Genomic DNA, 14,064 nt, shown 5'->3' with positions numbered 1-14,064 from the left:
ACCAACAGAGGGTCAGAGGAATTTAGCTTAAAAAAAAAAAAAGCCTTGGCCTGTTGGCTCAGTAGTAGAGCATCAGCCTGGTATGTGGAAGTCCCAAGTTTGATTCCCAGTTAGGGCATATAGGAGAAGCAACCATCTGCTTCTTCACTCCTCCCCTAAGCTCTCTCTTTCTCTCTCCCCCTCCCACAGCCATGGTTTAAATGGTTTGAGCAAAGTTGGCCCCGGGCACTGAGGATGGCTCCATGGCCTTGCCTCAGGCACTGAAGTAGCTTGGTTGCCGAGCAATAGAGCAAACAGGCAGAACATCGCCTGGTAGGGAGCTTGCTGGGTGGATCCTGGTCGGGGCACATGTGGGGAGTCTATCTCTGCCTCCCTGTCTCTCACTTAATAAAAAAAATAAGAAAATAAAACTATTTAAATGAGATCCAGAGTCTCATAATATCCAAAATGTCAAGGATAAAACTGAAAACCATTCATACCAAAAAACAGATAATCTTCAACTTCAATCAGAAAAGACAATCAGCAGATGCCAACACTGAGATAATGTTGATACTGAAATTATCTGGCAAGAATGTGAAAACAGCCATCATGAAAATAATTCAATAAGAAATTATGAACATGTATGAAACAAATGGAAAAAAAAGTTTCAGCAAAAAAAAAGAAATTTTCAGGCCCTGGCTGGTTGGCTCAGTGGTAGAGCATCGGCCTGGCGTGCGGGGGACCCGGGTTCGATTCCCGGCCAGGGCACATAAGGAGAAGCGCCCATTAGCTTCTCCACCCCCACCCCCCTCCTTCCTCTCTGTCTCTCTCTTCCCCTCCCGCAGCCAAGGCTCCATTGGAGCAAAGATGGCCCGGGCGCTGGGGATGGCTCCTTGGCCTCTGCCCCAGGCGCTAGAGTGGCTCTGGTCGCAGCAGAGCGACCCCCTGGAGGGGCAGAGCATCGCCCCCTGGTGGGCAGAGCATCGCCCCTGGTGGGCGTGCCGGGTGGATCCCGGTCGGGTGCATGTGGGAGTCTGTCTGACTGTCTCTCCCCGTTTCCAGCTTCAGAAAAATACAAAAAAAAAAAAAAAAAAAAGAAATTTTCACCAAAGAAATAAAAGATATAAAGATGAAATAAAAATTTTAGAACTTAAAAATAAAAATAAAAAACTCAATAAATGGGCTCAACATCAGAATAAGAGGACATAGGAAAGAATCAGTGAATTTAAAGACGGAACATTAGAAATCACCCAAAATGAAAAACAGAGGAAAAATAAACTGGGAAAATAAAAAAAGGTGGCAGAGCCTCACAAAGCAGTGGTACAATAACAGAAGATCTAACATTCATGCCATTGAAACCTTGAAAAGGAGAAGAGAAAGATGGCAGGGCTGATAAAAGTATTAGAAAAAATAATGGTGGCCCTGGCTGGTTGGCTCATTGGTAGATCGGCCCTGCAGGTGGATGTCCCAGCTGGGTTTGATGCCCAATCAGGGCACACAGAAAAAGCGACCATCTGCTTCTCCACCCCCTTCCCTTTCCCTTCTCTCTTTCTGTCTCTTCCTCTCATGCAGCCATGGCTCGATTGGTTTGAGCAAGTTGGTCCCAGGTGCTGAGGATAGCTCCATGGCCTCACCTCAGGCACTAAATAGTTCAGTTGCCAAGCAACAGAGCAGTGGCACCAGATGAGCTGAGCATCACCTCATAGGGGGCTTCACTGGGTGGATCCTGGGAGGGGTGCATGTGAAAATCTGTCTCTCTGCCTCTCACTTAATAAAAAAAAATAATAATACCTGAAAATTCTTTAAATTTGGCAAAAGACATATTTTACTATATTCAAGAGACTGAATGAATATCAAACAGGATAAAGCAAAAGAAATCTATGCCAAGATACATCACAGTCAAACTAAAACACACAGGAAACAAAAAAACTAAAAGTAGCCAAAGAGAAACAGCATAATACCTGCATAGGAAAAACAATATGAATGACAGTAGCTTTCTCATCAGAAACCATGAGGCCAGAAAGAAGTGGTACATTTTATGTCTTTCTTTTCTTTCTTTTTTTGTTTTTTCTGAAGCTGGAAACGGGGAGGCAGTCAGACAGACTCCTGCATGTGCCCGACCGGGATCCAACCGGCATGCCCACCAGGGGGCGATGCTCGGCCCATCTGGGGCATTGCTCTGTTGCAACCAGAGCCATTCCAGTGCCTGAGGCAGAGGCCACAGAGCCATCCTCAGTGCCCAGGCCAACTTTGCTCCAATGGAGCCTTGGCTGTGGGAGGGGAAGAGAGAAAAAGAGAGGAAGGAGAGGGGGAGAGGTGGAGAAGCAGATGGGCGCTTCTCCTGTGTGCCCTGGCCAGGAATGTAACCCGGGACTCCTACATACCAGGCTGATGCTCTACCACTGAGCCAACTGGCCAGGGCCTCTTTTCTTTTTTTAAAATAAAAATTGTAAACCAAAAATTTTATATCCAGTAAAATTTCTTCAGGAATAAAGAAAAAAAAAATCAAGACATTGTCAGGTTAAGGAAAACTAAGAGAATGTGGCACCAGTAGATTAAAAGAAAAAGAAGAAATTCTCTAAAAATATAGTGATAAAATAGGGAATCTTGAAACAACAGGAAGGAAAACAATACAGAAAGAAGAGCAAAAATATGGGTAAATTAAATTTTTTCACTATTTAAAATTTTGTTAAATGGCTGAAGAAAAAATTATAAATACTGTTTGATGTGCTTCTCAATGTATGTAGAGAAAACATTTAAGACAAGTTTGTTACAAATGGTGGATGTTAAAAGGATTTAAAAGAAGGTAAGATTTCTACACTTCATTCTAACTGGTAAAATGTCAGCACCGGTAGACTGATGTTATACATGTACAATGTAATACCTAAAGCAACCACTAAAAAGCTACACAAAGAAATACACAATAGATTGAAAAACACTATAGATAAATCAAAATGGAATTCTAAAAAATGTTCAAGTAACCCACAGAAAGAAGAAAACAGAAAAAGAAAATACAGAGGGAAGAGAAAACAAAAAAAGATGACAGATTTATGCCAAATATATCAAGACTTACACTAAAAGTAAATGGTATAAACTCACTAAATAAGACAGAGCTTAGGAAAGTAGATTTAAAAACTGACAGAAGTATATTCTATCTACAAGAAACTCACACAACTGGGTGGATCTAATTGAAAAAAACCCAACCCCAAAAGGTCACATTTTAGAAGACTCCATTTACATAACATTCTCGCAGTGACAAAGTTATAGACATGGAGACAGATTAAAGGTGCCAAAGGTTAGGCATAATGGTGAGGAAAGGAGTCAATGTGAAAATAAAGGACTCATATGAGGGAGATCTTATGGTGATAGAATAGTTCTATATCTTGACTGTGGTGGTGTTTACACAGATCTATACATGTACAATGCCAATATCCTGGTTTTTACATTGTATTATAATTATGTAAGATGAAACTGAATGCAGGGTACACAAGACTTCTCTATACTTTGCGATTTCCTATAAATCTGTGATTATCTCAAAAGAAAAAAAAGTAATCAACCCTGGCCAGTTGGCTCGGTGGTAGAGTGTTGCCCAGTGTGTGGATGTCTAGAATTTGATTACGATCAGGGCACACAGGAGAAGTGACCACTTGCTGCTCCACTCCCCCTTCTCCTGCAGCCATGGTTCAATGGTTCTAGAGAGTTGGCCCCTGGTACTAAAAATGGCTCTGTTGTCGCTGCCTCAGGTGCTAAAAAATTAGCTTGGTTGCCAAGCAACAGAGCAATAGCCCAGATGGGCAGAGCACTGCCCTTAGAGGGCTTGGCCGGTGGATCCCAGTTGGGTGCATGTGGGAGTCTGTCTCTCTGCCTCCCATTCTCTCACTTAATAAAAAAACCACCACCAACAACAAGAAAAAACTGCCAGAGTTCAAACCCAGACTCTACCACTCCTTGTTATGAACTTGGGCTTATTTAACCAATCTGTGTATTATTTTGTCATCTGTAAAATGAGGACAACAGTATCCATCAAGTTATGGGGGAAAAAAAGGAAATAATACCTAAAAAAGGATAAAATATTGATATATAGAACAATGTAGATCAATCTCAAAAGCATTATGCTAGCTAAGTAAAAGAAGCCAGACACGCAAGACTTTATATTATGAAACTGTTCATATGACATTTTGGAAAAGGCAAAACTATAGGCATAGAAATCAGGTTATAGGGGCAGGGACTGAATACATTTCTGAACAATGTTTTTTGGTGTAATTTTGACTTTTGAGGTCATGCTAACAATATTCTACATGTTCAAAAATACAAAAGTAAACCAATAAGGATAGGAGAAAACAACACTAAATTGAATGCAAACCAAACCAACCAAACAAATTGTGTTTCAAATGTACTATATAACATAACCAAAATGAGCAGAGAAGGGAGTATTGGAAAGGGGACTAATTCAAAAATTTTCACTATATGCTGCCAGTTGGGGCGGGGGGGGGGGGGGGGGGGGGGGGGGGGCTGCAAACAAATCTTGAACTGTTTTCAGTAGTTACATCCAAATAGAAAAGTAACTGGTTCGTGTTCTTCAAAAATCTTAATATCATGAAAGACACAGAAAAGCTAAAAACGATTACAGGTTAAAAAGACATTAAACTAAATGGAATATTGTACATGCTCTTAGATGAAATTCTTTCCTGGAGAGAAACAAAATGTCCTAAAAGACATTATTAGAACAGCTGCCAAAAGTGAAATATAATAGCTATTGATCATACTTTAACAATGTTAAATTTCCTGAGTTTGATAATTCTACAGTTATTTAAGAAAGTATCTTTATTCTTAGAAAATAAACAATGAAATACTAAGGGTCATGATATATGCGACCTTCTTTGAAAGAGTTCAGAAAAAATTAACTGAGTAAATTATATATATTTAATGTACATATAAAAATATATAAATATACATTTATATATTTACATAGAGAGAGGATGCCTCAAAGAAGTTGAGGTCTTCAAATTTAATAGCATAAATTATAGTCCAGAGCAGCAACAGAAGAGTGACATTTATCCTACTGCCTGGCTCTAAGGGGTCTCAAACTCGCGGCCCGCCGAACAATTTTGTGCGGCCCGCAGACTAATCCACGAAGTTCAAAATATTTTGGATAAAATTAAGTAAGCCTAGGGGCCTACTTGTATTTTTCATTTCTCTAGCATCCTAGCTAGATATTAGCTTAGTTAACAGCAATTGTGATGCGAACTACATTTTCTGGTCGTTTTGTGACACTGAGTAAACTGCATGTACGATTGTGCTTGTTGTACTGATTTTTTTTTGTTTTCAACTGCAGTGAGAAAAGTGTTGCGTAACAGTTGCCTTTTGTAGACCTAGTGCGGCCCGCTGAACGGCTGTGATCTTGCTCTGCGGCCCACATGCTGAGTTGAGTTTGAGACCCCTGCTCTAAGGTATGTGGTATGGTAAAAAACAAACAACAGCTTCTGACTGAGAAAGCAGTAGAGGAAACTATCTCAGGGGATAGTCAGATATCAGTTAAAACAAAGATAGAGAAAACATTCAAAGGAAGTCAGAATAACATAGAGGAAGGAATTGGGTGGGAGAGAAAAGGTAGGGGATTGGGCTAGGCCAGATTTCTCAACAGAAAGTTAAGAGTCTGGTGATAAAAAAAAAATGACTTGAAGGCAAAAGAGAAAAGGAATTCAAAATAGGTGAGAAACAATACTGGTAATCTCAAAATAGGCATTTAATCTTAGTCCCAAGGTCCCTAATGCTCTGCTCTGTGGGATCAGAGTTCCTACAGGCTCTCCACTAAGAAACCTTCCCACCTTCCTCCTGCCTGATGGTTAGACACACTTAACTGTGAAACTATCACAACCTACCGCCTGTATCTATCATTCAACGCACATTCATTAATAAATATTGGTTGAGTTAATTAATGACTTATCATAACCTGAGTAGACTAGATATAAGAAAATAAATTAAAAATCAACTTAATAAAGAAATGGCCAATTTCATTTCTGAAAAAAGTTTCTGAAGTATTTTAAGAGTTGGCTTAAGATTCAAAGAATTAAATGGAGAATTATTTCTCATTGATTTTGGTAAAAGAAATATACTTACTGTACAACAAGCTGCTGGCACACAGTTCCATTCTCTGTAATCAGTTCATTCAGTTTTAATTCAAGGTGAACTTTACCCTAAAATGCCAAAAAAAAAATTATAAACTGAGTAGTCTATTTGTTGGCAAACAATTAAAGGTCTATACTTTTTCAAGTGGTATTCATGTGACACATGGCTTTGCCCACATTAAGTACCTGTTAAATGACTAATAAACAACAATCAAAATCTGAAAGATAAGCAGTCAAATGCTTATATCAAACATGGTATTCAATTCTAAGAATTTGATGCCCAGTTCAATAAATATATCTCAAATATCATGGATTACAAAGAAAGATAACAATTATGTTTTTAAAAATGATGAAATGAAAACTAATTATAAAATGTAGAATGCTTTTTCCAGAAAAGACAAACCATCAATAAAGCAGAGGCAATATCATTAAAAGAGAAATCATATAAGTCTAAAACAATAAAACTAAGTTATAACTAATAATGCAGTCTGTCAACACTTCTTAAATGACAGAGTTATGGACTATCTACTGTCTTTTAGGAGGCACTGTGGGAGTGGGTAGGAATCCACAAATGTCTAACATACAGTTACTGCTTATAAGAAGCTCACAATAGTTGGAGAGACAATAAACAAAAGAGAGCAATATATAGCCAAGAGCACTGATTAAAAAATGGAATACTGAAAACAAAGGAGTACTTTCTTAAATAGCCATTAATAAATGGTTTTTTTAAAAATTCAGTAATATGAATTTAAAGTAAACTATTAACTTCTAAGAAACAAAGACTAAAGACTTAGAAGCAATATAATCTAGAGCTTGATATTTCTACTGTGCCACTGGTGATGAGCAATTCTAGACTGGTTATGAGCAATTCTGAACTGGTTAAGGATCCAATGCTGGATTACCTCCACCCAGCTGACAAGACAAATTCCCACAGTGCCAAGTGGAGACTTCAGGGGTGTGACATCTAGGGGCTGATGACAAAAGTGATTTCATTAGAGGTAAGACAGTTCACTATCAACTCACTTCCTTTTTGGAATAAACCCTTTCAGATATTCTTTCACAGAACTCTAACCTGAATCAGCCTCACTATTTTATGGGGATTTATTGTACAAGAGTGAATCTGAGGCTCACTAACTACAAAGCTCAGGGTTAGATAGTAAGTGGTGAACAATAAATATTGATGTGTCTTTATACAAAAGTCTGCATAAGAAAGCTAAGCTCTAAAGAAAGGCACCAGTGGTAGTAAAATTAGCAGTTAAGATGAATTTAGAATGAAATTAAGCAAAGCTTCCACTAAACATCTAGGCACAAATATGTATTTATAAAATCACAATACAATTTATGAAATACGTCTTTCATTAGTCTTGCTTTTAATATTTACAACCCCTGCTATTCAAGAGTGGCCCTGAAGAGGTCCATGATCTTTAGTAATTTGTAGTATTACTCAAGTAGAATTCTGAATAATATTTGCTGTCATGTTGGTGTGTATGTGTCACTTAGTGAACCCAGCCAACTGTACCAACATTTGCATCTCAAAACAGTTTTATTATTTTAACACGTAGGCATTCTATGGTAGAAATTGTATGCTAACAAAGCACACCCAACTGTCACTCAGGAAATGTCTAGACTATTTCTAAGACAATAAAAACTGCTAACATGGAGTAGAGAAAAAGTATAATAATTTCATTCACAACTAAAAATCACAGCACTGTATCAAGTCAAGCCTAGAAATAAAAAGATATTTAATGGGATTCTTCCAGGAATCATTATCATTGAGTCAGAGACTACCTAACATGTTCATTACTCCCACTGGCTTTTAAACATAACATTCCTTTGGTATTAGTCAACAATAACATAATTGTGTATTAACCTGGTCAAGAAAAGAGTGGGTACAGAACAGGAGACACAAGGCACATACTATTAGTGTGGAACACTAAAATTAAAAGGCATTATGAGTTAAGGAAATTATTTCTATACTGTAAAACACTACTTCATTGTATACTTTCACATGGGAGTTTATACACGATAGTAAGTAAAAGAAACAAGTTACAAAATCAACGTATAATGAATAATTTATAAATATAGAATAATATATTGTACATATACCATTATATAAAATTACTTTAAGTCCATTTACTAAAACATTGCTAGAAGTTACCTTTTTTTTGTGACAGAGACAGAGAGACACAGAGAGAGGGATAGACAGATAGGAAGGGAGAGATGAGAAGCATCAATTCTTTGTTGCGGCACCTTAGTTGTTCATTGATTGCTTTTTCATATGTGCCTTGATGGGGGTGGCACAGCACACTGAGTGACCCCTTGCTCAAGCCAGAGACCATGGGCTCAAGCTGGTGAACCTTGCTCAAACCAGATGAGCCCGCACTCAAGCTGGTGATCTCGGGGTTTCGAATCTGGATCCTCCATGTCCCAGTCTGATGCTCTATCCACTGTGCCACCGCCTGGTCAGGCTATAAGTTACCTTTCGTTTGTAGGATTTTTCTTTTTGTTGTTGTTATTGGTAGATGTTTTTTCTTTTTGCTCATCTAGACCTTTTAAGTTACTATTACTAATTTTCCACTACTACTAATGGATCTTTAATAAAAAAAAAGAAAAAAATTTTTTTTAATTATTTGAAGCTACTTGGCCTGTGGTGGTGCAATGGATAAAGTATCGACCAGGAATGCTGAGGTCGCCTGCTCGAAACCCTGGGCTTGCCCAGTTCAAGGTACATATGACAAGCAAACAATGAAAAACTTAAGTGAAGCAACTATGAGTTAATACTTCTCTCACCCCACCCTCTCTCCTCTCTCTGTAAAATCAATAAATAAAAATCTTAAAAAATATTATTTGAAGCCACTTTTCAGTGTCAGAAACCTAAACCTGTGAATGTGTAAGAAAATATATTTGGTATTCCTTAATACATTTACACAAAAGTTTAGTTTTACTTAAATCTGTCGTCATTTTGTGTATTTGGATTGTAGCAAAACAAATTTTCTTTTGTTTATTTTTTGACAGGGTAGTTATGAGTTCAGCAAAACATTTCCTTGTCTCCCTTGAAGCCAGGGATAGTAGCTAAGGAGAGCCATATGATATTCTGGCCAATGAAATGTATAACAGAAGTTGCTGGTGGGGCATCCGAAGAAGCTTGTTGAATGAAACTCCCTAACTTGAGCAGTTTAGTCAAAGCTTTCCAGTCTCACAGTGCTGGGCAGATAAAAATTGGAGTCTAGGATCCACCAAGATATTCGGAAACACCCAGGCTTTCTGTTGGATCCTCTGAAGGACTATGCCTGAGGAGTAAGAATAAACAACAAAGACCAGCCCTTACAAAGACTGAAACCTAGCCTTGAATCAGCTGAATCCTTAACTGGATTCAGGTAAACTGCCTTTGACCTACCTACATGCCAAAAGCAAAATAAATCTCTGGAGGAACAAAAAAATACCCAGAGCTTCAAATTATCTCTAAAATATTTCATATTTCAATGTCTAGCATTCCATCAAAAAGTATTAAGCATGCCAGAAGACAAACACCAAAAACAAAAACTTGACAAAAAGAAGATGTATAGGAGATGCAGATGTTGGATTTAACTGACAGAGGTTAAATAGCTGTTTTAATTTCTTTTTTTTTTTTTTTTTTTTTTAAGCCTGACCAGGCAGTGGCACAGTGGATAAAGCATCAGACAGGGACGCAAGGACCTAGGTTAGAAACCCCGAGGTCGCCAGCTTGAGCGCGGGCTCATCCAGCTTGAGCAAGAGCTCATATCTTGAGCACGGGGTCACTGACTTGAGCCTTGGATCATAGACATGACCCCATGGTCACTGGCTTGAAGCCCAAGGTCGCTGGCTTGAGTAAGAGGTTACTCATTCTGTTGGAGTGCCCTCCCCCCCCAATCAAGGCACATATGAGAAAGCAACCAGTGAACAACTAAGGTGCCACAATGAAGAACTGATGCTTCTCTCTCTCTCTCTCTTCCTGTCTGTCTGGACTCTATTTGTCCCTCTCTCTGACTCTCCCTCTCAAAAAAATTTTTTTAGTAAACCAATGTCACCCCAATAAATTCAATTAAAAAAGAAACAGAGAGCCCCTGGCCAGTTGGTTCAGCAGTAGAGCATCAGCCTGGAGTGTGGAAGTCCTGGGTTCGATTCCCGGTCAGAGAACACAGGAGAAGCGCCCATCTGCTTCTCCACCATTTCCCCTCTCCTTCCTCTCTCTCTCTTCCCGTCCTGCAGCCAAGGCTCTACTGCAGCAAAGTTGGCCTGGGCACTGAGGACAGCTCCATGGCCTCCACCTCAGGCACTAGAATGGCTCTGGCCGCAATGGAGCAACACCCCAGATGGGCAGAGCATCGCCCCCTGGTAGGCATGTGGGAGTCTATCTGATTGCCTCCCCACTTCTAACTTCGGAAAAATTCCAATAAAAAAAACCCAAAAACCCAGGGAAATAAATTTTAAGATAGAAAATAAAATGAAAAACCTAGCAAGTAGAAACTAGAAAATGTATCAAATGAAAAATTTAGAATTAAAGCAATAAAATAACCAAAAGGAGAATATATTTAACAGCAGATTATCCACAGCTAAAAAAAAAGGACGATTGATAAAATGAGAGATAGATTAGTTAGAAAATATCTACAAATGAAGCAGATGGTGGTGGTGATGGGGGGGGGAATAAGAGACAGAGCAAAAAAGTCTATTATTTATATACTTGTAGTCCCAGAAGAGAGGAAAAAAAATAATAGGGAAGGAAAAAAGAGAAAGAAATAATTGTCTGGAATTTTCCAAAACTAAAGAATGACATCAAGGCAAAGATTCAACAGCCTTTGGGAACACCCAAGTAGGATAAATATAAAGAAAATCACTTAGGCACAACACAGTAAATCTGATGAAAGCATAAGATAAAGAGAAAAATCCTACAGGCAACAAGGAAAAAGCCACTGCGCCTACAAAGAAGAAACGGTAAGACTCTGACAAGGAATTATATTTAATCAGAAACATGCAATGTGATTTGGTCCACAACTACTTTCTTATCTAGTATCTAAGGAAGATTCAATGACAAATAGTATACCTTTTATATGCCAGAAAACACAGGAAGATCAGACATCTAGCACTGTATTCTCTACTTTTAATTAAAAACAAACCAAATTCTTGGAAGGTATTCTGTATTGCACAGCATTGACTATGTTAGGTTGATATATGCAACTGTATCACATTAATTTGTATTAACATATTAAGGAACTTGTATTGTTCTGATACTGTCTGAAAGTTTAATATTTCATATGCTAATTTTATTTCAATTACTTTTACAAAAATTTCACACAGAAAAATCCATGATTATTTTAATTTTATATTATGTTGCTCTTTTACCCTATAGAAAATATATAAACTTCTGCATAGTTTGGGAAACTCAGATGAATATAGGTATTTGAGCAAAATATTATATATACAATGCATGCACTTAAAACCTCGAGTCTAACCACTTTTTTAGTTTTTATCATAGAACACTAAATTTTAACAATATTCTTCATAAAAAACTCAATGTATTTCAAATGGTGAAAAATATTTTTGTATGAGGGGAAAATATCCCAACTTCTGGATTTCTGACAAATGGGTTCTTTTAAAATTTTATTTAGAAAACTAAATTTAAAGGGGTGACATTGATCAATAAGAGTATGTAGGTTTCAGGTAAACATCTCTGTAGCATTTGAACTGTTGATTATGTTGTGTACCCATCACCTGAAGTCAAGTCTTTTTCCATCACTGTATATTTGTCCCTCAAATGTTTTCATATACAGTAATTAAATCTGTAAATCATTTTGGACATAACTACCTGTCAGATGAAAAATAAAATAAAGGTTTTACATTCCATCTCTTATTTATGTATGAATAGATCTGTTCTATTTTTTTTTTAATGTGTAAGTATATATTTTTTTTATTTATTTTTAACAGAGACAGAGAGAGAGTCAGAGAGAGGGATACATAGGGACAGACAGACAGGAATGGAGAGAGATGAGAAGCATCAGTCATCAGTTTTTCCTGGCCACACCTTAGTTGTTCATTGATTGCTTTCTCATATGTGCCTTGACCGCGGGCCTTCAGCAGACCGAGTAACCCTTTGCTCGAGCCAGCAACCTTGGGTCCAAGCTGGTAAGCTTTTGCTCAAATCAGATGAGCCAGTGCTCAAGCTGGCAACCTCGGGGTCTCGAACCTGGGTCCTCTGCATCCCAGTCCGATGCTTTATCCACTGCGCCACCGCCTGGTCAGGCCTGTTCTACTCTTTAAAGAAGTATTTATTATGATCCAGAAGATGTATTCCTGTGTTATTTCACACTTACAAATTTAAAAATAAATTAAAAAAAAAAATCAACCCACATTTCAATGTGTCTTAATGGTCATGCAGAAAAACCCTGATTTAGCCCTGGCTGAGTTGGTTGGAGCTTCCTCCTGCAGCACAGAGGTTGCTGGTTCAATATAGGAGCATATCAATGTCTCTCTCTCTCTCTTTTTTCTCTCTTCCTTCCTCTCCCTCTCAAGTTAATAAATTTTAAAAAGTCTACTTTTTCTAATGTTAAAATACCTTCACAGCAACATTCAGGCTGGTGTTTGACCAAATAAGTGGGCATTATATCTGAGCCAAGGTGACACATGGAATTAACCATCACATCAATAAAAAAATAAAATAAAAAAATAACCCTGATTTATACTGATTAGAAATCAATGCATTTCTTTTTTAATGTTTATTTAAAGAGGGAGGGTAGAGGCCATATTACATACATACAAACTACAAAACAATAATTTAGGGCATGATCCAGAAATTCAAGATGAGCTTGTTGGTAAACACTTGTTAACTAAGTAATTACATCAAAAGGACGTGATTGACAGTATAGCTGGATTTACTGCTTGTACAAGTTATGTAAGACAAACACCCTTCTTAATTAATGAAAGCACCAATCTCTCCATATGAGAGATTTGGTTTAAGCAGTCTTATGTAAAGACATGATCTTTATCATAGCATCTAAGAAATAAAGAAAAATACTTAAACTTTGTTATAGGTTCTGGACCAAATAGCTAACAGCATGGCTACAGATCACCGAAGCCAAAAGAGGATTTATAGGAAGAGGTCCCAATGCAATCCATATTAACTTTATTTATGCAGCAAAGAATATGGAGAAATAACACCAAGTGAAGTAGGATGGTGACCAGAAACTTAAGAATGTTTCCAAAAAAATAAAAAAAGAAATAGAATGGTCAACAGTATCAAAAGCTGCTGAAAAGGAATGTAAGAGGTCTGAAAAATATCTACTAGACTTAGTAACACAATGTCATGGATACCATTAGTGAGATCCATTTATACTCTCCTTCTGACCCACCGTGGGGCATTCTGAAAGCAGATTAGAGTGGGATGAGAATAGTTCATTATAGAAAAATACACTAATGAAATATTAATAATATCTTGAATGTTTGAAAAGAAAACTAAAAATAATTATTTTATTTATTTATTTTAGAGAGGAGAGAGAGGAAGATAGAGAAGGGGGGAGGAGCAGGAAGCATGAACTCCCATATGTGCCCTGACCAGGGAAGCCAGGGTTTCAAACTGGGAACCTCAGAGTTCTAGGTCAACGCTTTATCTACTGCGCCACCATAGGCCAGGCCTAATTAATGTCATTAAAAAGAATCATAAAGCATCTGGGAAACAAGTCCAGGTAAGAGGTTAGAGTTCTTAGTAATCTAAAATGGGCAAAAAACCCATCTTACTACTATTGGGATCTGTTCATTTCAGAGCTCAATTACATTTTCTTATGCTACTGAAATTGAAGGGAATCCTATATTCTGAAGTTTTCATTTCACAAATGAAGATTCTCAGACAACTACAGGCTAGCAACTATTTGGGGTACAAATGCCTATTAGTGTCAGAGCTAGAAAATCAAACATCTTCCCCTCTAGAAATATCATTTCCTCTACC

General features: G+C 37.7%; 1 protein-coding gene across 2 annotated transcripts in view; it reads right to left on the bottom strand.

Moving 5' to 3' along the window:
- RASA2 (RAS p21 protein activator 2) overlaps positions 1 to 14,064 on the bottom strand; it is a 149,896-nt gene that overhangs the window by 86,281 nt on the left and 49,551 nt on the right. For both annotated transcript variants that reach the window (XM_066350484.1, XM_066350485.1), the window contains exon 5: positions 6,100 to 6,176. In XM_066350484.1, coding sequence (XP_066206581.1) covers positions 6,100 to 6,176 — 77 coding nt within the window. The remainder of the gene's footprint in view (positions 1 to 6,099; positions 6,177 to 14,064) is intronic.

The sequence above is a fragment of the Saccopteryx leptura genome, chromosome 10, assembly GCF_036850995.1.
Source record: "Saccopteryx leptura isolate mSacLep1 chromosome 10, mSacLep1_pri_phased_curated, whole genome shotgun sequence".
Taxonomy (NCBI): Eukaryota; Metazoa; Chordata; class Mammalia; order Chiroptera; family Emballonuridae; genus Saccopteryx; species Saccopteryx leptura.
The sequence above is the reverse complement of the archived record's forward strand: the minus strand, read 5'-3'. Positions and strand labels throughout refer to the sequence as shown.